Source organism: Ciona intestinalis, chromosome 7 (genome assembly GCF_000224145.3).
Source record: "Ciona intestinalis chromosome 7, KH, whole genome shotgun sequence".
NCBI lineage: Eukaryota > Metazoa > Chordata > Ascidiacea > Phlebobranchia > Cionidae > Ciona > Ciona intestinalis.
This window is the reverse complement of record NC_020172.2, coordinates 2,739,438-2,763,917: the sequence shown is the minus strand read 5'-3', so window position 1 is coordinate 2,763,917 and position 24,480 is coordinate 2,739,438. Positions and strand designations below refer to the sequence as shown.

The 24,480-nt window shown below is 34.5% G+C and overlaps 3 protein-coding genes, 1 long non-coding RNA gene and 1 other non-coding gene across 6 annotated transcripts in view; 2 read left to right on the top strand and 3 right to left on the bottom strand.

The window, feature by feature from the left end:
• Nucleotides 1-2,063, bottom strand: part of LOC113474366 — a 2,594-nt gene extending 531 nt beyond the window's left edge. Inside the window, exons 1-3 of the mRNA XM_026835106.1 lie at nt 1,534-2,063; nt 581-770; nt 3-292 (exon numbers count right to left, since the gene is read on the bottom strand). Coding sequence (XP_026690907.1) covers nt 3-292; nt 581-770; nt 1,534-2,038 — 985 coding nt within the window. The 5' untranslated portion in view covers nt 2,039-2,063. The remainder of the gene's footprint in view (nt 1-2; nt 293-580; nt 771-1,533) is intronic.
• A 23-nt stretch (nt 2,064-2,086) lies between these two features.
• On the bottom strand, nt 2,087-14,424 carry LOC100186025 (centrosomal protein of 131 kDa). Of its 2 annotated transcripts, none has more exons than XM_002131137.5 (27): nt 14,268-14,424; nt 13,631-13,779; nt 13,125-13,330; nt 12,546-12,622; nt 12,313-12,403; nt 11,668-11,917; nt 11,086-11,190; nt 10,772-10,885; nt 10,131-10,328; nt 9,848-9,900; nt 9,387-9,540; nt 9,025-9,133; nt 8,289-8,443; nt 7,864-7,944; nt 7,611-7,736; nt 7,114-7,242; nt 6,823-6,897; nt 6,410-6,514; nt 5,959-6,071; nt 5,556-5,663; nt 5,099-5,291; nt 4,646-4,788; nt 4,223-4,292; nt 3,682-3,789; nt 3,158-3,294; nt 2,826-2,885; nt 2,087-2,394 (listed from the first exon to the last, which is right to left on the bottom strand). In XM_002131137.5, exons 5-27 carry the CDS (start codon nt 12,399-12,401, stop codon nt 2,256-2,258), a joined length of 2,814 nt encoding a protein of 937 aa, XP_002131173.1. In that variant the 5' UTR covers nt 12,402-12,403; nt 12,546-12,622; nt 13,125-13,330; nt 13,631-13,779; nt 14,268-14,424; the 3' UTR covers nt 2,087-2,255. The 2 variants fall into 2 exon arrangements, with proteins under 2 accessions (XP_002131173.1, XP_018668235.1); XM_018812690.2 differs by having other exon boundaries at nt 11,683-11,917.
• A 235-nt stretch (nt 14,425-14,659) lies between these two features.
• Nucleotides 14,660-22,886, bottom strand: LOC100176598. Its single transcript, XM_002124718.5, has 11 exons — nt 22,734-22,886; nt 22,325-22,421; nt 21,579-21,735; nt 21,255-21,448; nt 20,886-21,026; nt 17,266-17,416; nt 16,668-16,875; nt 16,416-16,515; nt 16,007-16,213; nt 15,527-15,665; nt 14,660-15,312 (listed from the first exon to the last, which is right to left on the bottom strand). Exons 1-11 carry the CDS (start codon nt 22,808-22,810, stop codon nt 15,053-15,055), a joined length of 1,731 nt encoding a protein of 576 aa, XP_002124754.3. The 5' UTR covers nt 22,811-22,886; the 3' UTR covers nt 14,660-15,052.
• trnay-gua lies at nt 17,129-17,217 on the top strand. The gene is given in 2 exon segments: nt 17,129-17,165; nt 17,182-17,217. It is a non-coding gene; the product is annotated as a tRNA-Tyr (tRNA).
• Nucleotides 18,682-19,767, top strand: LOC108949607. Its single transcript, XR_001974788.2, has 4 exons — nt 18,682-18,774; nt 18,841-18,899; nt 19,106-19,143; nt 19,297-19,767. It is a non-coding gene; the product is annotated as an uncharacterized LOC108949607 (long non-coding RNA).
• Nucleotides 22,887-24,480: the final 1,594 nt, after the last annotated feature.

Sequence of the window (24,480 nt, the reverse complement as noted above, 5' to 3'; positions counted from 1 at the left end):
ACGCAAAGTGTGCGTCGGATCCGTACCGGTACAGTTAGTTTGTCTGTTTATGGGAGTTAATATCAACGCTCTATGGCCGAAAATGTTCAGATAAATTGTCACAATCGAAGCTGGAAAGACGAAGAGTCCGACCAGCAGATCAGCGATGGCCATAGACAGTTTATATACTGTCTGGGTGCTCCAGGGTTTTCGGCTCCGGCAAAAAACAACAATGACTGTAGCGTTCGCCAAAACAATTACAACGGCTAGTATACCACAAACGGCCATAATGACGTAGGTTCCAGAGCGGCAACTGTTAGAGTGTGAATAAAATTTGAAACGTCTTGCAACACAGTGTACTGAAAAAATTCTTAGAACGTAATCGTTAAGACGTCATAATACGTGACGGTACATTAGGATATTCTAATCTATTACACCAAATTATATTACCAGGAAACAAAACGTGACATAACCATAACACGAATTCTGTCACTGGACTTTTCAACCAAACGTATATAAACACTACATTAAGTTACTTTTTACATATGGTCATATTTAAACACTTTTAAAATGTACTTAAAGTAATTGTTCATGTCCTAACCTTGTTGGCAAGCATGACCCGATTGAAACTTTTAAAACTTGATACGTTTCAACGTCAAACCCGCACCATACAATCCCACAGAACGGGACTCCAAAAGAGTTGATTTCCACAAAACTTTGGCTAGATTCATACTGCATGATTTGCTGGATTGGACTTGGCAAGGCCGTTGCATTGTAAGGACTGGTGGGCACTGAAGAGAGCATTGATATGAGTTATTTAAAATGGCAAAAATGCAGTTTTATTACCGTTTCGCTAACACTTTGGTAATGTATTTTGCTGTATGGCAACGGTATTTTTTTGTGAATTTGGACAAACTTCAATCATGCAGTGCTTAGATAATGTTAGAGGTTATAGTTCTGGGGAGAGACAGGACCTTTAGCACATAACCATTCAAATATCTTGAACGTGTTTTATAAAAAAAAACAATTAACAAATTTTTATAGGGTAGTCGTGAGGATACGGTTTTATAATTTCTTGGATTTTCTTTTTTTACTACCAAATGGGGTGATATAAAATAGAATGAAATGTGTCCCATCTCCCCCCACCCCACCATATACAGTTAAAACGTTAGATATGACATGCGGCGGTGTACTTATGTCGAAAAATAGATCCTGTCATTTGCCCTACTGTTTATAAGTCACGGCAATTTGAACTGTCCAAAACCGCCTAAATTTAAAGGGCATCAAAACAGTAGCGGCCCGGGGGTAAAGAGCTTCAATTTCAATGACTCAAAAGGGCAGCATGCGAAGCATCACGCATTTTACTGGTAAAGTTTTAATTAAATAGCTAACGCGCTATTTCTGTTTAAAAATAGATATTCTTACCCGAAATACCAAGCGTACTATAAGTGCGAAAGAGCAGGGATATATTTTATCCTTAGCGTGTCATAACTAAACTCGTTTATATTTGTCTTAGCTATTATATAGCAAATGACCTTCGTTGGAAAATTTTACCTGATAAATTGCTGGTTTGGTTCTCAAATTGCTCGGGCTCACAAAAGTGTAAATACACCGATGACGAGAATTCGTCCACACTAAAATATCGCTTTGAGCATTCAATTTGAAACTGCTCGCAATTCCAAGTCTTTAGACTCTCCAAGTACCCAGTCAACTTGCGATAACTGTACAGCCAATTCTGTCTGTAATCAACACGCAGTGCCTCGCAGCATGTCGCGTTAGTTTCTACACTAGTATTCCAACTTTGCGACGCGGATACTTCACTAATTAGGAGCGCAATTAAAATATACAACGCATGAAACACCATCGTGCCGAATTCTGACCGGAAAACTGCAGGCAGACTGGCCAAGCTTGCAGTCGTGATGAAAACTCTCGTACGCCACTCTGCGGAAGTATTAAATAGCAAAACACAGTGATATGCCAGACTGAAAACGTTGTTTTTGTTTGATTTCGAAATCCGCCTGTCCTGTTTTGCAGCAAATGACTTTAAAATGTGAGCCATATTTTGATTAAAGTCTTTTAAAACTGTTGGTCTTTTTAAACAGACTACTTAAACTTGTAAAAATTTATGAGTGAATGCACTATATACGAAAATACGGAAGACATTATAAAATGTGTAGAACCGTGCCAACGCTGATACGCTACTGTAATAATACGCAAAAATACTTTAAACCTACGGAACATGACCACTAAAACACAATAAGTAATATGAAAACAGTTCATTTTTTCTTTCCAAGCAATTGCTTTCGCTGAGTTTCTAATAATCCTTCTAAATGATCTGCACGTTTTACTGCAGCTTCATGCTGCTGACGGATTTGTGAAATAGTTTCCTCTTTCTTGATTATTGCTTGCCTTACCCTGGTAATGAATGAATAAATGTAACTTACTTTATGCTCGCGTGGCCGGAAAACGACAGTCGTTATAACACGGGTGTTATAACGATACACCTCATGCCAGCTTACGAGTTACCAAGTATGTTACTTTGTGGTTGATTATTTTTGAGGGATCGTTTTATTTTTTATGTGTGGCTGATAATTTGGACAACCCATTAGTGACCACTGAGTTGGAGCGATTGCGGTTAAATGTCTTGCCCAAGGACGCCTATGCCCACAATGGCAGCAACAAAGAGCCCATTAGCCCTGGGTAAGAGGCAGTTGCGCTAACCAACTGTAGTACGCCAGTAATGTGGAAAAAAATTGACATACATACAAGATTGAATTTTCATGGCCAGACTTTTTATTATATATGAGTGATGTACTACATAAACTCTTCTGTTAATACTAAGAAACCTTTTATGAACTTCAGCTAGTTCTTCTTCTTTTTCTCCATTAATTCTCTCCAACTCTAACCTGAAAATTTTGTTTTTAAATTACAAGTCTGTCAACAAAACTTTCTGTTACTTCTGCTACCAGGCATAATACGAACAATATATCAGTGGTATATGAACAATATATCATTTCCAACGTTTCGTCTGCCATACGGCGAGACTTCAGTCTGAACTTCAGTCTGAAGTCTCGCCGTATGGCAGACGAAACGTTGGAAATACACTATACGTTTTTATACCAGATGAGCCACTGATATATTGTCTGTCAACAAAAATTTGTATATCTGAAATCTATACCTTTGGCGTGCTCTCATTTCCGACAGTTCAGTTTTTATTCTCTTGTTCTCCTGTTCAGTTAACACAAGTCGATCAGCAAATTCCTGTCGGATCACTTCAGTTACATTTCCTCTTTCTTCAACTAATTTGTCTTTAATCTGCAAGATTGAGATAAAAATTGAACGAATGTAATTTGTTTTAGCCTGACAGCCGTTATAACAAGGGTGTTCTGTTTTATACACCTCGATCCAGAGAGTTACCATGTTTGAAACTTTGTAGGGGATTTTCTAAAAAATGTGTCAGAGGCAGACGCGCTTTGCCACAACGCCAGATAAAATATAACCTGTACAAAATAAGTTATTATGTACTAGCAAGGAAATGTTTCAAATTTTCACTATAAAATTAATAGTAATTGATCAAATAGTCTGAATTTTTTGTCTCTATTTTAAACTGTTCGCAACTTAATATTGTACAAAACAGTGATTAACTGCCATGTTAAAAATGCAATTAAAAACTGCATGTTTGCATTTTATGTTTTCTTTTACCTTTAAAATATCGGTAACTTCTTGTTCTTTCTGTTTTGTCAAACTTTGTAAACGAAGATTCTCGCTTTCAATCTCGTTGAATTCAACTTTCATAGCATTGTATTTCTCCTGAAATTTCATAAATTAAATATAAGTGAAATAATATTTGCTTATTTATCTATTCTCCAAGTAGGTGTGCAAGTATAAGTCACAAAATATTAATTGTTTATTTATAGTAGGGTGGGGGAAGACGGGACACCTTTAACACATAATATCCAAATATCCTAATAGTGTTTTTATTAATTAACAACGGTCTATTAGGAGTTGTAAGGATATGGTTTTATAATTATTTTATTTTTTTGTTTACTACCAAATGGGACGAGAAAATAGAAAAAAAAGGTGTGCCATCTTCCCCCACCCTACTATATTTATTCTTCAGATGCTAAAACCCGCTCAAAAATATGAGGAATTTAAATGTGAAATGCCAGTTTTCTAAACAAAATGCACAAAAACAGAGTTACATGATTCATTAAATTAAATATTCTTTATATTAATTAAACACCTGAGTCTGTTTCTCAGATTTTTCCACTTCTTTCATCTCAGATTCATATTTATCCCTGATTCGTTTAATCCTGACAACAAAATAAAATATATTAGTAAAAAAATATTAATTTTCTTTCATTAAATATTTTTTTATTTATTTTAAATAAAATTTTGACCACATTTAATAAACAATTCATGTGGCTTCCAAACGCCTTAGTATTCTATTCTACATGGAAGAGGTCATTCTGCATTACACGCAATAGGACTTTGGATTTATTTATTAATTCAAAATTTCTCAGTCATTGGGAGTTTATATATAGGCAAATCTTTGAAAATATATTAAGTTACAAAAAAACTAAAAAAGAAAAGTGGATAAAAAAATTTATAAAATAACAATAAGATAACAAAAAAGGTAAAAGTTAAAAAAACAACAAGCACATACCGGTTATCGGTAGTTTTTTCAAGTTCTTCACGTTGATGATGCATGTCATCTTCTAAACGTTGAATAGCAACGTCGATTTCGTTATCACGGTCACGCCTCACTGATTCTTTGAGCTCTCGTTCTTTTTGCAAAATAAACGATTCCTAGAATTTACAACAAATTTAACGATTTTATAAATTTTAACATATAAATTTGCTCATAGATTCTATTTTATGTGAGTGAGGGCTTACAGTGTGAATGTGTGACACATATGACCCTCAATTTAGACCAAAAGCTAATTACCCTGACACCCAGAGTGCTACTGCATGGACCTTACCAAATGTTGAATCGTGTCGCTTTCCATAAAGCAGGCGACAATGCCTTATATTTATTTCAAATTTGTACTGTAAGATTTTTCTTATACATTACAAGTTGGTATTTGAACTTCGTTACCAAAGTTATTGAACACGAAACCTGTTTTTTCATGTAGTTTTCCTGCCAAGCTTGTTTCTCCAATTCCATCTTCTCCTTAAGTTGATTCATTTCCTCCTGATGCCTCCTGGACGTCTCATGTGTGCTCTTCTCAAACTCCTCCCTGATCGTGGATGTTGCGATGCGACTGTTGTCCTCCAGCTGCCTCTTTAATTGATCCAATTCACTCCTCTGTCTGGATAAAAAAATAAAATAAAATAAATATTTTCTGACAAAAAAAATATTTCTAAAAATAAGAAAGTGTAGAAAGTATGTTCTTACACTAGAAGTATGTTTTAGTTCTTATAATTTCTATTTTTTAATCTCAGTACCCTAAACTCACTGGGTATAATTTAGAGTATAATATTAAGTCTTAGGTTCCATGGCATGCCACACTGCGAGACCTCACACATGTAAAAAACATAAAAATACAACACTTAATAAACAAAGTACATTAAACCTTAAAGCTTGCTGGTGAAGTCTTTCTTTCTCTTCAGCAACTTCGGAATAAAGTCGTTTCTTCTGTTGTTGAAACGCGATGTCTTCTTGCTCCATTTGCTGCTCATACCTGGACAAAGACTCGGTAACTAATTGAGTACATGGATCCTATTTAATATGTATAAGTTTCTGAGGCACCACAAACCAGAAAACCAAGACGTAAGCCAGAATTGGACTGTTACCATAACTGTACTTTGGCATATTAAAAAACCGTTGTTACCAAAAAATTAAAATTATGAGTTTCGTATGTGGTAAGCTAAAAAACAGAGCTAAAAAACATCATTAAAATTACAAATCAAAAAAATGCATGTTGTTCTTTTGGCACTACGAACAGAAATATGCATTTTATTTGGTGTGCAAATTACCGAATTCTTGCAGTTTCCCTTTCTCTTTTACATGCTGATTCTTTCTCTCTTTCAAGTTGTTCACGAAGTTCTTCTGTTTGTCGGATATAACGCTGACCCGCTCTCTCGTCCGACTATTGGGGGTTTGTTTAAATGTAAACATTAAAACTCTATATGTATGGAACTACTTTATCCTCGCGTGATCGGAAAATGACAACCGTTAAAAACATGGGTGTTTCATACACCTCGTGCCAGCTTACGAGTTACCAAGTATATAACCTTTTGCCGTTAAGTGTCTTGCCCAAGTACACATACACCCATAATAGTAGCAGCGTCGAGCCTTGAACCCATTGCCTCTAGGTTAGAGGCAGGCGAGTTAACTGTGTAACGACGCCGGACATGAGTCATCAGGATGGCACATTTGGGAATTTTAGATTTTTAAATATATTTTTAAATTTAAATATTGACTTACTCTCAATAACTCAGCTTCTTGTATGGACTTGGTTTTCTTTATTTCTTCTTTATGTTTTGCAATAAGACGCTGGATTTCGGGTTCCAATCCTTTCACTGTCATTTCCTGGGTTTAAGAATATTAATATATAACATAAGTTGTTATTTATAACAAAACACATTTATAACATAAAATGATACAACATAACATTTTTTAAAATTAATTCTTCGAAAATGATAGAGAAGATCATATTATTTAAAGAATGTAGAAAAGGAAATCAACAGCAAAACCATATTCGTTAATACACGCTACAGATAAAAGGTGTGGGTAAGAGCTCCAGTAAAAAATGCCGTCTGTTGCCTCTTGAAAAAAACAGATTCAGAGCACAAGTTTAGGTGAGACTTTATCAGCTGTGAGACTTTTATTTTAATTACCTTAATTTTTTTAGTTTTTTCATCAATCCATTTCTCTCTTCTAAGTTTCTCAGCAGCATTCATTACGTCTTTAGCCTAAAAGTAAAAGATAAATTACCATAAAGGTATAAATACAATGTTTTTAGTTTAAAGTAATAAATATACATAAAACCCGAAGTTACATATCTGGTAACTCCTAAGCGGGCACGTGGTGTGTGAAACAGAACACTTGTTTTATAAAAACGGTCAACAATACTTTTATTAATTTATTTAAAACCTGACAGTTACATCAAAATATAAAAATGTTTTTACCTTTTTAAATTCCCTCTCATGACCCTCTGTCAGCTGTTTGATTTTTGTTTGATATTTTTTATCAAGTTGTTTCATTTCTGACAAAAGTTGTTCACATTTTTCGTTTAAACTTTTTTTATCATCAATAAGCTGTAAAAAAATGTGTTTTTTTTAAATTTTAAATAAATTTAATAAAATTCAAAGTTTTTGTTTAAATGTTAAAATTTTTTTTTTAAATTATAAGTTAGGTAAAAAAATCATATTTACTCCAAAAAATCATACGTTAGGCACAAAAGTTATATTACCTAGAAATAACATATGTTACACCCAAAAGTATTTTCCATCATATATTACAACCAATATAATAAATTACTTGTTTGAATTTTAAATAAAATTTCAAAAAATCATATGTACCCAAAAAATCATCATTTACCCAGAAAAATTAAATTATCCAGAAATATGATATATTACCCAAAAAATCGATTTTAAAAAATGTTACAACCCATATAATACATTACTTGGTCAATGAATGAAAGATGTCGCTGAATTGTTGCCTCGTATTGAACTTTCTGCATTTTTAATCTTTGTTCGGTTTCTTTCTCTTGTTCTCTTAGATGTCGTGTCATCAGATCTTTTTGTTGACTCTGAATGAATGAATGAATGAATGAATGTAACTTACTTTATCCTCGCGTGGCCGGAAACGACAGTCGTTATAACTCGGGTGTTTATACAAAAAAAAAAATTCAAAAAAGAGAAAACAATCTTTCGTACCATAGCGCTCTTTAGAAGTAAAATACTTTTAGTTTTTTCATCAAGATCCAGTTTCATCTTCAGCATTTGACTTGTGATTGCCTGGGTAGATAACCATAATATAAGGTTACTTATATTTAAACAGAATATACCATTAACCACGCTCTTTTAAAGTAGTTAAATACAGTCTAACTCAAAAAATATTCTTTGTTTTCAACCAAATGGGATGATGACATAACATAAACAGATGGTAGATTACCCTAGCCTACTATCTTTAAAAAGACACTTTATAAACTTGAATTTAAATAACGAATTTAATAAAATAAAATGTTTGTCATAATTATAGCTTTTCACTTCCTTTTCTACATATAAAACCTCATACACTACACTTTGAAATAATATAATTTTTGTAAAATTATTTTAAAAATTTAAAAAAGTTTGTTAACCTCAGTTGCCGCCTCTTCAGCTTTCATGAGCTGATTTGCTGACTCATGCTCCACTGGATGATTGACAGATGACTCAGCAACTTCTGTCTTCTCCACTTCATCCAGGAAGTCCATGATGCTGTGAAGTTTCGCTTCTGTGAGGAGATTAGAGGCATCTGTGGAGGGGGGGGGGGTGTTAAAAAAAATTTAAAAAGATTAAGCCAAAATCCACCACAAAACCCAACACACAAAAACAGAACACAAAAAAAGTTAAAAGAAAAAACGTAACTACAAAAAACAGATTGCAGGAAAAAAATTATTGGCGTCTGTGGAGGAAGGGGTGGTGTAACTAAAAAAACAGCAGACTCCTACCACAAAAACTAATGACAACACACAAAAAAAGAACAAGAAGGTAAAAATACTAAAAATAAAAAGTTAATATATAAAAAAACAACCTAACCACAAAAAAAAAAAATTAGGAATGTTTAAAAGTACTTTGCATTTAACTGACTTTGGAAAACTTCTGCTGTAGCTGACTGCACTTAGTTTTAAGTCACTTTTGGTAAATGAAATCATTGTGGTTCACAAACCGCTTTAAAACCATTATTATGGCTCATTTCACTTTAAGTAAAATAAAACAATACGTACAACAGGTGTTATATGTATGGTGTAATTATATGGTGCTATTATTAAGTTTATGTATTCCCAGAAATTAGAAGCTTATGATATAACTCTGAACAAAAAATATTGCTCATACCAGGCTGCTCTTGCGTCTTGTTTTGTGAGTGGCTTGTAGTTGCTTTGGAAACAGTAGATTGGTTTTCAGATTGTAGTTCATCTATCCATGCCAATTTCTCTTCTAAACTCTACAATATATTTTATACATATGTGTGTGGTTAGTTTTGTAGTTTGGTGTGCAGGTAAACTTTTTTCTTTAACTGACTTTAATTAACCAAATATATGATGCACACTTGGTTAGTAGGATTTTATTTGGAAGTAAAAAATACTAACATTAAATTTTACTAGAATTTAAAATTGCAGCGAGTAAAAAACAAATAAAAACATTTAAAAAAAACAAATAAAATAATACTTTTTCTTATAATGTTGCAGAAATCTTACAGATTTAGGTTTTTCCAATTTATCAGGCTCTTCTTCAAGTTTCCGGATTGTTTCTAAAACATCATCCAACGTGGTACGTGACTTACTAGTGTCATCTAGTGGTTGGTTTGTTGGGGTAACATCGGACATTGCTTCTTGTGTATCGTGTGTTGAACTAAAACAATGTTTAAATGTTATATGAGTTTTACTAACTTGTTTTTTAGTCTTTTCTTATTAAATTAATAAATTGTTATTTTGTTTGTTTTTTTGAATAAATGACTTTTTTTTGTTGTATAAAAATCTTTTTTTTGCTGTGTTTTTTTTTATTAAAATAGTGATTCGTTTTTTGACTTTTTTATTAACGAAAAAAACGGCTTGTTTTTTCGTCTTTACACATGGCAATAAAGTCCACAATAGAATACAAAAGCAAAAAAAAAAAATAACAGTAAAACCATTCATTGCAACACACAGCCCAAGCATACCTTGGCATTGGACCATCAACTTCATCTACTCTATTTGATATTCTGGACGAAGACTGCAAAACAAGCTGACATTATTATTAAAAATTTAAATTGCTCAAACAAGGTACTTTAAATAAAACTTGTCTTGTTTACTATTAAAAGTTTTTAGTGGCCTTTACAAATGCTTGCAGTTGCAATAGTTTTGAAAATACTTTTTTCCTAAAAATGCGATTGTTTTCTTTTTTTCTATAATTTTTTTTAGTCATTTTCTAAAATGTAATTTTAAATTTTCCACAAAACTCACATCAAACAATTGATCCACCACATCTTCCTCTTTCTTCCTCCCACCTTCTCCCAATCTGCTCCTCCCTGATTTATTGGATGTTACAGATGATGGTTTGGAGCGACTCTTCCTTTCCATTTTACTCCGGATGTTGGCGACCTCCTCCTCTGCAATCTTCTTCATTGCTTCATCTTTTTTTCTTCTTTTCTCTTTTAACTCCTGAACATCCATAGTGAATAATGGAAAAAAATAAACAGAAACAAAAACATACGAAACCAAACGCAACCATTAAGGCTAAAAGATGTGAATTACCTTACACAAGTTTTTGTTCGAAAACGACACCTTTATATTTTGTGTCTTTGCTTCTTTGTGTGTTTTGCATGTTAGCAATTATAAATGTGAAAGCAATTGCACATAAAGGAAAATATGTTTAAATAAGTTATGATACGGCTTAAAGGATACAAACGATCAAAATCAAAATTTGAAATCAAAAATTGTGTATTTATATAAATGCTCAAATGTGATAAAAGATATCACCAAAGTTTAAAAAATTGAAACAGCAGGTGAAAAAACGTCAAAGTAAAAATATATATACTTCACATTTGACTTTGTTTGGAAAAGGTTTAAATTCTAAACTTGGTCATAAAAAATTAGTACTAAACCTTAATAGCTTGTCTCCTTGCTTCTTTTGCCTTTTTCTCTCTTTGAACTTTCTTCTCTTCTTCAGTCCTTTCTCTTCGTTTTAAAGATTCACGCAAAATGTTATTTTCAAATTCCTATACCAGAAAATAGTTTACATAATGTATATAATATATAATATATATATATATATATATATATACCTTTTTATAATTTTTTAAAATTTGTTATTTTTTTATATTACATCGCTTTTACTTTTTTTAAATGCTATATTGCATTTAAATTAATACATTTTTATATTTGCATCTAAAAATAAATAAGAAAATGTCATCCCCACCTCTTTCTTATGGTGCAGCATCCTCTTAAGAGCAGCATCACTCGTCTTCTTCCGGATAATATGACGACGGAACCAGATCTGGATCTTACGAGCTGATCTTTCTTGCTGGAAAGATAAAAAAGTTCAATAATGGTAGAGAAAAAAAATCAATTTAGGATTTTACATTGCACACAAAATGTGCCAGTGCGCACAAAGGGCACAAAAAAGACCAAGGTGGTCAAAAGAAACAAGTTACACAAAAATATCAAAAAGGGTTGCATAATTTTTTACAACGGTTTAGTTTGGTGTAATAGACAGTTTACTAAGAAAGCAAATCTATACATTTAAATCAACTACATTATAAAACAACTTCTAAAATAGTTTCTAGCAAGAGATATTATGTTACCTCTGGTACCAGGCAGGCATAATGTAAATATTTTTACAGCGGCTCAAAAAACATAAAAAATGCAGTGTATTTTCTGCATTTTGTCTTAAAAGAGTTTCTCCTAAATAGCAGACAAAACGGAAATACACTACTTTTTTTATACCAGATAAGCCATACAAAGATTTTTTAAGTAAAGTAATGTTAAAATTGATGCTCACTTGGAACTTTACTACATCCTCTCTTATCATGTGATCACCAACATCCCGTAGATGCTCGGACTCATGTTGCTCAAAGCTCTCCAATGAGAGTCTGCTGGATAAAGGGTCCTCCAGGACTCCAGAAGTTGCTCCCTTGCATCCGGACCCTGTTGGATCACCGTTGATTGATGGAGGATGGGAGGAATAACGAGGAGTGCTCTCAGAGGAAGTGGGAGGGGCTGAAGGATCATCTTTGTATTTGTTCATGTTACTAAAATAAAACAAAATATTATTTAAAATAAAGAAAAATATTAATAAAGAAACATATATATTTTATATTTGTTTAATAAAAAGATTTTTTATGCAGGGAGAACAAAAAAAACATTTATTGCATTTTAAAAAAAGGCAAGATTTGCCTACCCCTATTAATTTTACTTTTCTCTTCGATTACGGTAGTGAAGATATAGAAACATTTTAAACGAAAAGACAGGATAAAGTGACAAAACAACAGTTGTTAAAACACGCTTACAGTTTAAAACATATTTACATTTGATTGAAAGAAAATAAGCGTGGTCGCTACACCTAGCAGACAAATGAGCTATTTATGTTTAATTATTATTAAGCTTGTCTCCTAATAGAAACAAAAATGTGCGTAAAGATCTTTACCTTAAATAAGATCGCAGGAAATCAACATCAGAGGTGTCGTGAAGACTAGAAGAAGAGACGATTCTTGTCTCCGGACCCATCTTCCTCATCCCTGAAGAACATTTACAGAATACGTCAAAAAAATAATGTTCAAATATAACTTATACCCTGTTAAAATAAGAAAAAGAAAAAAATAAACATTTATTTTATACTATGTTAAAATAAAAAAATAAAAAATTTGCCCAATTTCTTACCAGTTGGTATTGACTGTGCTGCTACTTCTAGCACTGTCTGGTAGGGAAAATACGCGATCCACAGTTGCTACAGATACCTGGATAATAAATGTATTACTAAAGACTGCACATATGCTATGATAAAGTAATACTGTTTTAGTGTTTTATTCTATGAGGGTAAGGTCCTACAGCAGGACACGCCATGGGGCCTGAGATTCAGGCCAGGGTTGGCCCAGTACCACACACAGTGGACCTTGCTAGATGTTAAAGCATGCCATAAAAAGGAGTGTAATTATGTTTTATGATCGATTTTTAAACATCAATTAAATATTTTAGACAGTAGACTTTTTCTTGTTTAATATTTATATTATATATTATATTAGATGTTAATATATATATATATATACATATATATGGACTTCTATTATGTTAAACTAATGAAGTCTCTTAGAACCTAAGCAGTGAATTATATGTTCTCTGCCTCTTTAGCTTAATACGGGTATACACTCAGTATGTTTAACTTTTTACAACAAAATTTCAAGCTATTGTTTACTTAAAGCCTATATAATCGACAATAAAAACAAAAAAAGTTTCACTCACATTTGATTGAGGTCTGCTGTTTTTTGAAGAAACACTTCTTGACATCGAGCGAGATTTTTGTGAAGATTGTTCAAAGAAAGAAGAAATGTGGTCATCGGAGCAAATGGATCTGTCATCATCTTTTCGCTCGATACGCCTCGTGTTTGTCTGTACGGGCTTCTTATTCTCTTTGGACGGAAACGACATTGCTAAAGATGGTTTGGTGTCTGAGGGATTTCAATCGTATTTAAATGAATGATTAAATGATAAATGATTATAATTTATTTATCCTGGCAAGGCTGGCAACATCAGGAGTTATGACATGAGTGTTTTATTTGATACACTTCATGTTCGCTTACAAATTACTACAAAATAAAACAAAATTTAAGCTGAAAGAGCTATAAACACAAACCAAAACAGGAGAAGACAAAATGACACACGGAAAGAAGAAAAAATGGCACAAAAAGACCACAAAGTCTACAATAGGTTACCCCAATCAAAACAGGAAATAATAACAAAGGTCTTACCGTTATTTGCACTTCTTGCTTTTCCAGCATTATGCTTTGTTTGATTTGTGTCAAGTTTTGTGTATGTTTTTGTAGCAAGTGCATTAGAGGAAGAGTCCCCCGTGCGCGATCTTCTTGAACTATTGCTTATAATACTGGACGATGAAGACCTGAATGGATGAATGAATGTAACTTGCTTTGACCTCGCGTGGCCAAGAAACAACAGATGTTATAACACGGATGTTCATAGACCTCGTGCCAGCTTACAATTACTATTTATGTTACTTTGTGCCTTTGTGGGTGATTGTTTTTTTGTTTTTTTTTAAGTTAAAGTTATGCTAGGTGTCGTAATGGATAAATCTACAGAATGTGGCAGTTCCTTTTGACAAGATTTCGGGAGGCGAGATGATTATTTTTCACATGCAGCACGAACTTTTACTAAAAATCAGCTTGTTTTGTATGCTTTAAAATAATTTCACAAATCACATTTTGAGAACTCCAACTTATTTTAATACAGATTTTGGTTTATTGTTCAATTAATTGGCTTGTGGGACAAACTTTAGCAGGCATTACCAAAAACACAGTTAGCCACTGTTAACAGTAGCAATACAGAACATTATATATGAATCGGGGTCAGACTCAGAATACGTTTATATACCTTGCTGACAATGGACGAGATTTCTTTGGAGGAGATACAGGAACCTGGGATCCACTTAATGTAAGATCCACAGGCCTGCCAAACGAGGAATGACTTGAACTCATTTTAATTATTTCTACTCACACAGTTTTAACAGTGTTTTAGCCACATAACTACATAAATCTGTAAAGTATTTTTATTTTAATACACACATGTGATGTTCTTTACTATATAGCATTGAATTCTCTTTTTCTGAAGTAACTTACTTATTTTGTGTATTAAATACGTTAGTTGTCAAATATCTCATTAAAAAGGCCACAAAGCCTTTTTTTATAAAAATATTTTCATAGACATATACGTTCGTTCTGCAAAGACAAATGTTAGCGTACAAAATTGTCATAACAAACCGAACAGACCGTGAAGTAAACGTTTATTGCCAGACAGCGGGGAGCATTTAAAACTTACAGCCGGCTGTTTGGTAGTGTTTACTCTTTGGACAATAAATATGTAGTCTTCCTGAAATTTTATTAAACTGACAATGAAAAAATACACGAAAGCCCTAAAATATCATGTTTAATTTCTCTATCTATGGTCTAGTTGACAGTGAGCATTTAGCTTTTCAAGTTTAAACGTTGTGTTTAAAATGTGTAAACGTGAGCCAAGAAGTCAAAATATAAAAAAACCTAATACTTTTCACAGTTAGAATACAATATAGAAGTCTGTACAACGCAAATAATATAAGCAATAAAACGAAATACGCTTATTCGGTATAGGCCTATAGCGTCAGTGCAAAAAGTTTCAAATTCCTAAATCCCTTGAGCCATAGGCGGCAAAAACAATCCACTGTCCACCTTTTGTGGCCCCCAATGAGGTGGAGCGCATGGCTGGTTAAATATCTGCGCGTAAGAACCAAAGTTTCGTGCCCGTTGTACCGAACCCATAGAAGGAGTTATTCTTCGTCTGTTATGTAATGGGTAAGACACTTTGAACCCTACATCACCAGGCCTCCCGCTTCGTGAGTTCGGCCCTTTGTTGTGTAGCTTGTAAATACTGACAGGGTCTCTTTCTACAAGTAAGGACTGTATTAAAATAGCACTCCCATTGCAATATGAGTTGTCTAAGTTGTCAGCCATACAGAAAAAAAGCACACCCACAAAGTTATACATACGTGGTAACTAAGCTGGTACAAGGTGTGTGAAACAGAACACTCGTGTTATGCAACGATGGCGCTTTCCGGCCACGCCCGTTACATTTATTCAATAAAACAATCGCATTCCTACCAATATAAGTTGTGTCGCCAAGACGAGTCCTAGTTTCTTCTTTGATGATCTGATGTCTTTTTTCAAATCTGTCCACCAAACTATGCAGATTCTTGTTTTTAACATCTTTTACGTCCTGACGAATTTTCCATCGAGCATCCTTAAAAAAGATAAATTCCCGAGAACCATATATAGAAAAAGTATAAACGTTGTTCTATACATATAGGAATTCCTATAGGGCGAGAGTGAAATAACCGACGATAATTTGCTGCATGGCTAATGTTAATCTCGCCACATATGAAAGATATTTCGAACAGTATGCAGTTATTTAACATCCATCTAAAGGCCTCTGGTCGTAGTTTTATATAAAGACATATAACAGTTTTCTGTCTCTTCTGCTACCAGACATAATATATTTTCCGATTGGCAGTCGAAACGTTGGAATAATATAACTGTTTTTATACCAAGAGAAAAACAAAAAAAGTTACAACTATAACTTACTTGCAAAAGTTGTCTTTCTGGCTGATATTTCATTTCATGGTCGCGGAGATCAAGCTCCGGTATCGCTTGCTCGACATTGCGCATGAAGGCCCTTCCCCTTGCTTTCTTGAATCTCTCCATCTCGTTTGGTGTCCTCAACTTCTTCTTGGACGGATAAAACCTTGGGTCGGGTCCGCGTTTTTCGAACAGGTCGGTCGGAGGTACAGGCTGCAAAAATACAATATCGCATATGAAACAAATAATATACAGTTTTCCTGGGAGTTCAAGATTCTTAAATAATAAACACACGATCAGGAATTATGGAATAATATGCGCTTACAGTCCCCATCTTACCCCACAGTATCTACACATGTAATACTTAATTGAAATAAACTACTTATCTTTCATGCATAGTTATATATGTCTTTACCTTCTTCAATCGTTTGCGAGTTCTTTTTCTATCACTTATTGGTTGCATAACTTGCTTCGGGCTGTTTGGAATCGGAATGTCTTGCAGTTGCTCTTGTATTCTAAATTGAGACATAACTTTAAATCTACTAAACTGACACTAAATCAAAAATTTAATTATTGGGAATATTTTTATTTAGTTGTTTTGGTCAGCCCAAAACAAATTCAGTTATTCCTTAATTTATTTATTTATTCACATTAATAAACAGCTTACTCGTCCTCTTGTATAGTTTCTAATATTTCATTCAAGTGTCTTCCCGTTTCGAGTAAGTAGTCCCCGTTTACTGAAGAAATGCTGCTGCCTGACGTCATTGGTCGTTTTGCATCAACTCGTGTGACAATATATCTGGAGTTGTTACTACTACGCCCGCTTGCTGTTGAAGCTCTACTGCCCGCTTTAGAACCGTTTTGGTATTCGAGACCTGTAATATACACAGTATACTATAGATTGTGGTATATCAGATGATTCATGTTTTTTTTTAACGTCGCATTTGGTAGTAAACAAACAATATTTACGGGATTTATAACCGTATCCTATAACCATCTTATCCCACATATCTGCAAACCTATACCGCCCTCATTACGTAAGCCATAAACGGTAACAAAAGCCATAAGTGTTTAAATAAACAAACCGGTTTGATTGATTTAATCCTACCAGCGCCAAGTCCTCTACAACCTTCGATAGCTCAGTTGGTAGAGCGGTGGACTGTAGTTGATAAGTGCCAGTAATCCATAGGTCGCTGGTTCGAATCCGGCTCGAAGGACTTTTTTACAGATAACATTAATTAGCCTAAAACTTGTATTTTACAAACCTATTCTTGTCACAGATGGTTGAGGGATATTTTCCGTTGCAGATGAAGACGATTTAACAGAACCTGCTTTTGATTGCCTTCCGCTCGCTAGTGTATTTACTGAAGCTGGTCTTACTCTTCGTTTCTCTCCCACAATGTTTGATATTTTCTCCTAAAACATTTTGACAAATTAACGATTGAATTTATTTTATATATATTACGCGTTTTCCTATTCAGAAGATCCCTGAATTAAAACTATAACTAAATATTTAACAAAATAAAAAATAAATGCAAAACATGATTGAAACATTATTGTATTTATTTATGTCAAACAATTGTTATATATAGTTTATTTTGTTCTTTGCCATGATCGTTTTTACATATCTGAATTGTTAGTTCTTCCATTAGTCTTAAATATCTTGACTGAAATGAAAGTATAGTATTATAGTAGAGTGGAAAAAAATGGAACATCCGTTCACTGTATTTTCTCGTCCAAATTGGTAGTAAACAAAGAACATTTAAAGATTTATAAAACCGTTTCCTTACGACTTCCATATATCGTTGTAAATTGTTTAAACACGATCGGGATATTCGGATGTTATGTGCTAAAGGTGTTCCGTCTTTCCCTACCAAGCTGTATGTATATTCGCGAATTATCCTGAATCTCGGATCGTTGTGAGCTTAGTTTGTTGCGTCATAATGTTGAACTGAGGTCATAACCTGCCCGCTGTCCAAACCTTGAAGCTGATTGGTTAGTTTGCTCACGTGACAGGCGCCTCGTACCAGCTGATTATTCCCGCCTTGATTACCCCGCGCATAAAACGCCTCTTCCACAAAGCGAGTTACCAAGTTCCAGTTAGTATGAAGTTAGCAGCGCACCAGTTGACAAGTTGGAAGATTTCTTGCAAGACTTGAGTTAAGTATTATTTTAAGCAACTATACTATTGTATTATGCCATACACTTTTCATTATAAATTATATTATAGCTTTGTACTACTATACACTTATACAGTAATATTATTATATGTCACAATAACCTATTCTAAAAGTTTTGTGCCTTGCGTTTATTACTTTAAGTTAAATTATTATTTTTCACATACTATATTAGGAATCGCGACGGTTCTTTATTACGTCACTCGCGACGTCACACGCAATATCTTAGTTCCAAATCACTGCGTTCTGTTACGTCACAAACCGACACAATCGGTTAAGTTGCGCTCTCTATACCGCTCGCATTCACGTCACATCATTGGTTTCGTTACGCCATATATAAACAATACGCGAATGTTGTACGCGCGCGTTTCGCGACGTTTTTTTCATGGGGCCCCATGTGCGTTTTGCGTTGTCGCACGGCACATTACTTGTATAATTATTCTAACTATATTTGCCCTATGAGCGCGAAGCAAGAAGATCAAAGAATTGGTAAAGTATAAATTACCATTGGCATTGTTACGTACATTAGCTCTTTTCTAGAAGCATCTATAAAGTGACGTCACGAAGTGGTGATGACGCAACAGAAGAACCCACTTCGTAAGTTCATTGTTTCGTCACAAACCGATTTTGCTTTGAATGGAGTTTTAAAATTAGAGTTTGTAGAAAATGGTGTGTGACGTCACAGAGGATCAAGCGGGCCATGGCACGAAAGAAGAATGAAGGTAATGTGACGTAATAATACACACATTTATCTATAATACGGTTTCGTAGCAAAGTGGTTAGCGCGCCTGCTTCTAACCCAGAGGTGATCCGTTAAGTATGCTACCATTATTGGCGTATATTTTGGTTGACAAGACACTTAACGGTAATTGTTTCAGTGGTCACTTATGATCACTAACATTTATTCCTATCGATTATTTTTTTGCAGAAAAGTCAGCGAATTAAGCTGCAGAAGAAAAGCGCAAGGTATCGTATTTTCTTATTGTTTATGATCTAGTTATAAAAGATAACTAGAAAGGGTTAAATGTGAAATAAACTGGTGTATAGAAGTAGTAAATTCCTGTCTGTTGAGTAACTAGTACGTATAATAACTGTGACGTAACTATCGTACCTTTGCAGACGAAGATCAAAGACGAAGACACCGATAAAGGATACACGGTTTGAGGTTTTGAGGGTTATATGAGTTGTGTGTAGTATATGTGTGTCTTGCCTGCGCTGTTGTATTCTTATTCTGCTGGACCTAATGTTGCCAGCTATTTTTAGTCAGTCACTACTATAGTGCATTTTGCATGTCTATGAAATATATGCAATGAAACTATGGCGCATATCTTGCTGGATCAGATTTTGTTGCTGTACACTCTATAGTGTGTTTCTTCTACAAAGATCGAAATCTTTCAGCGATTCTGTATTGCCTCAATCGTTTGGTAAGAACGCTATGGTGGTACACAAATACTCGAGTAATATCAACACGCTGTATAATATGCGCGTAAATGTGATAATACTTCATTAATATAATGTAACGTGAACTTTCCCACGTGGTTAACTTTATATTAAAACGTCATGTAGCGCGATTGAGACGATGGCCACGTCACAATTTCGCTACGACGTCGATACGGTGGGTCAGAGCATTGTCCTGACCCTGCGTTCGGTGCGGTTACGTCAGTTTTGATTGAGTTGCTTAACGGTCAGGTGTTGCGTGGACGTCGCCGCCAGTGATGCTACGCTAGATATTTAGGTCACTATTGGGACAGTGATGCTTACGCTCGGTTTTAGGTCACTGTAAATGCGGTTCGTAACAACATGACGTAGTTTTGCAACGGTCGATGCGGTGCGTAACACCCGGACGGTATTATATTGTGTGAAGATACGACGAGAGTATCGCGGTACCAACATGGCGAATTACCTTTTGATTGGGACATGCGGAGCTGTTGTTGGCTTTCGACTCCTTGCGGTCGGACATTCAATATGGTGTACACTGCAGATGATTATTCTTCAGGATTTGAACTACATATGTTCTTTGATTAGATTTCAATGATCATGTGATCATGTCCGCGTTAATGCCTTTTAAATGCTTCTCCTTTTTGTATGCTTGAGCTGTTGCGTTTGTTGCATGTTTTGGCACATTATTTCTCTGCACTCGTTGTATATTTTTTGTCTTTTTGTCGGTGTGTTGTTTGTATTCGTTGTACTATTTTTGTCTGAAGGTTTGTTTTACCTTGCTTGGGTAAGGTCTATCCAGCAAAGGGTTTCTCACCAAAGTAGAAACCCACTACCATTGGCTGGGGGCTTGTCGTGCCGTAGTGGCTTTCCACCAACGCCAGCCACCTAAACTCTTATGAACGTTATTTAATCCGGTTTCTATTTTTCAGAAACTTCTTCATATCACGTGTATTATGTTTTGTCTTGCGGTATATTTCCTATACTGTTGCAAAATAAAATATCGAACGACCCCTATTTTCTGCTTATAGTGGTATTTATGTCAGAATATTAATACGTCGTTAAGAAGTGACGTCAGACAGTCGTACGTCGCTTTAAATAATGACGTCATTGCGTCATTGCAGTGGTTAATTATGGCTGTATAGTTGATTGTTCTTGTGCGTCAGTAAGAGGCGGTTTAATCTTAGAAATCCAATTACACAGAGGGCCAACTAATCGTCACGCTTGAGCAATTATTAAAAATACCTAGGTATACAAATATACGTTTGTACCTGAGAATTTTCCATCTTGGCGCCGTAGGGCTTGGTGGCGCGCTCTTGTGGCGGTTTTTCTGGGTTTAAGATATCGTAGCTTATATCTGGAGGCCGCTTCCACTCTGGACCGCTTCTGGCGTTCAGCACTGATCGGTAAAACTGAAATTTTACCATAAACATTAGGTCTATATAAGAACATATTGTTACACCTAAAATTTTAAACGCGGCGCCGTGGCACAGCATTTAACGTGTCTGCTTCTATCCAAGAGGTTATGCTTTTGAGGTACGAATAAAGGTGAATGAAATAGAAACTCGTAATATAACAGCTACCGCTGTCCAGCCACACAAGGATATAATTTACATTCAATATTAAAGTATTTACAGCACCTCTTCATTCACTCTGTCTTCTTTCACAGGGCGTCGTTTCGCTTCAGCAGTTTGTGCTCTTGCGACAGCTAGCGGTTTTTGTCTAACATTTTCAGCAGCTGTAGAAATTTTAAGGTCGCCAGCGCTTTTAATAAAACTTCGCTCTGGCTTGGTTAACTCTTCTGTTGACACCTTGGGCTTCGTATGCTTCTCTTCTAAACAACAACACAATTTTAAATATAAGCACTATAGGACCGTAGTATCTATATACTATGAAAGAACATAATGCATTTATCTTTATGCGCAATTTTACGCGTAAGCAAGTTGTACTTATTATTGTCATACCAGGCGACTTATTCTTTGCCGCTTTTTGTACGTATGCTGTGTAGTTTTCTTTTGTATCCAGCGACTCGTCTTGATTCTTTCTTCCACGTAAGTTTTCTTCCGGTGGGTGGCGATAATCTTGATGGTAACTTGTCTCAAACATCTTTGGCGGCTTTATCTATAATATTCGCAGAACATAAGCAATATTTTAATAATGAGTATAATAGTAAGGTACTATTATTAATATGCTTGGTTTATTCATTGCTATTAGTAATATAGTACTGTGGGGGAAGATGGGACATACGGTTTTATAATTCCTTGAATGTTCTTGGTTTACTACCAAATAGGAGAAAATAGAATGAAATTTTGTCCTATCTTCCCCCACCTTACTATATTGTAGGGTAAGGTGGTTACTGTTAAAACAAATAATATTCCACATTTCCTAATCGTGTTTTTACCAATCAACCAAGCTCGATTAGAGTCGTATACAGGTATATATTTACATAAGTTTTTTGTTAATTTTGTTTTATTTGTTACAAAATTGAACGAGAAAAGAAAATTAACCCATGGACCATCTTACCCTAATCTTATATTTATTTCACGCTTACTTAAGGGGTATGGTATATTCCTATGTCATTATACGTTTTAAACAGTTCTAGATCTAAAAACAACGAGATTGAAAACATGAACTATCTTACTCAAACCTACTATATGTCATTGCCCACTGTACTAGGCCATGGTATATTTGTATATTACTATGTTCTTACGTTAAACAGTTTCAGATCTTTGTTGTTTTCGTCGACCAGCTGAACGGTGACGTCACTATGTGGGTAAAAATCCGGGTAAGAATGCTTCGGTTTTGATCTGTTTAAAAAACAAAAAAAAAATTATTTAACACCAAGTTACGCATTTTTTTAATAGAACTTCAATAATGTTTAAATATATGGTTTATTTTGTTGTTTTTTTCGTCCGTATGGTGCAACGGACACGTATTTTACCGATTAAGTTTTGTACGTTTTTTTAAAAAGCGTGTAATAGTGATTGTTGTTTTGCCTTTATTTTCCGTCTTTTACCCAAATACACCATATAAAGTTACTCATTTAATCATTCATTCAAGTTAAAGCATAGCTCAATATATATTTTGTAAAACAGCTTTATTGAACAAAAATAGCCTACCTTTTGTTTTTGTCCGGCATCGGGGTGGGGGCAACGTAGTTGTATTGTCCCATTGCTTCCCTTTTTAACTTCGACATCTTAATTGATAATCTATACTACTGTATCTAGTTATAAGTTAAACAGTTTTATTACTCATCTCTGCATAATCCGTAACGTTTATTTTATCTCCACATTACATAAATATTGCTATTGCGAGCGTATATTGAGTGTTGTTCTTAAACTAAAGTAAACAAACTTAACGCTCGTCTGTCGCTACTTTTAGTTTTGCTTGGTACACTGTATTCTCGAGTGCTTGTACTCATTATTTGTTTTTGGTCAGCTATAGTATAGTAGTACACCTATAGCACATACATCCAAAAATTCGATCGTTTTAAATAATTAACAACGTCCATTGAAGTCGCGAGGATAAGGTTTTATAATGCTTTGAATGTTCTTTATTTACTACCAAATGGGACGAGAAAATAGAATGAAAAAGTGTTCTATATTCCCCCACCTTACCATATCTCTTTACCGACACTGCCTTTGAACCAAATACTTTTACAATATTATTGATATTCGTGCGCATAAACACTATTTCCAGTCGTAAGTAGGCTGGCTTACATTTAAGGTCATACAACTTAAGCCTATGTATTAACATATGTCTGTCGTTATTTGAACATGTTCTAAGAGTGACTGTATTGTTATGAAAACACGCAGAACCAGTTTACACAACACAAAACCTAAGGAACGCCGACAACAATAAAGTTTCCCGAATATCCAAGCAACGAAAGTGATGTAACACGATCTGTGGTCTAGGATTGCTGATACGAGTTATTGAATGTGAGTGTGCTGCCAAAATGTATTTTACGAGTGGTATAAATTACACAAAAAGATAATACACACTGATACTTTTCGTGTTCTAATCTTTTGAATGCAATAAAAAGTTGAATATAAAAATATAATAATATAGTGGTGTGGGGGAAGATGGGGCACCTTTAGCACATAATATCCAAACATTCTGACCATGTTTTAAACAAATAATAACGGTCTATTAGAGTCGTGAGGATACGGTTTTATATTTCTTTAAATGTTTTTTGTTTACTACAATGCGGGACGAGAAAATGGTATGAAAAGGTGTCCCATCTTCCCCTATCCTACTATACATATACCTAATTTCAAACCACTGACGCCTGGTTTTTACTTTTCCTATCTTAAACATTTGAGAAAAACAATGCTTAAGGGTGAATTAAAAAGAAGAAAATCCAAGCAAATTTTCTTCATCATATTTCTGATCTTTTATGCAGCACGGTTGCGGCCGGGCTCTTTTATAGGCCATACGAAATCGCGACTACATGTAGACTAGTATGGTGTGATACAAAATGTAGTGGGTACGGAGTCTGTTTTGGATGTGGTACTGTAGAATCTACTGTACAGTGTAGATTGAGCGGGACAAGTTGGATTCTGATGGGGTCAATTGAGTGAACACCATTGAAAGTTCAGTGGGGATCAAAAAACAGCTTTCTATAACCAAAGCCGGTTATGATTGTTAACAGAAGTGTCTGTTTTTCGTATTTTCTAAATTCTTGTGTGTGTTCTCACGCACTTTTTAAATTATAGTAAATCGGAATTAATTGAGATATTACACAAAATATACTGATTTCCGCACGTGTGTTTCAGTTCGTTTTCGCCCAATTCCTGTCATTCGGCGCGAGTACGAGTATGAGTATTTTCAATTCCTGCCGAAATGACTTCCGTGTTCAATTTAATT

Coding starts and splice junctions, on each gene's coding strand:
- LOC100186025 (XM_002131137.5), bottom strand. CDS start 12,401: ATGAGGAAGATGGGTCCGGAGACAAGAATCGTCTCTTCTTCTAGTCTT. Junction 9,134..9,386: donor AATTGGAAAAACCTAAATCT/GTAAGATTTCTG, acceptor AATATATTGTAG/AGTTTAGAAGAGAAATTGGC. Junction 6,072..6,409: donor AAGAAGCTGAGTTATTGAGA/GTAAGTCAATAT, acceptor AACCCCCAATAG/TCGGACGAGAGAGCGGGTCA.
- LOC100176598 (XM_002124718.5), bottom strand. CDS start 22,810: ATGTCGAAGTTAAAAAGGGAAGCAATGGGACAATACAACTACGTTGCC. Junction 17,417..20,885: donor CCAAGATGGAAAATTCTCAG/GTACAAACGTAT, acceptor AAAATGTTTTAG/GAGAAAATATCAAACATTGT. Junction 15,666..16,006: donor CAGAAAGACAACTTTTGCAA/GTAAGTTATAGT, acceptor ATCTTTTTTAAG/GATGCTCGATGGAAAATTCG.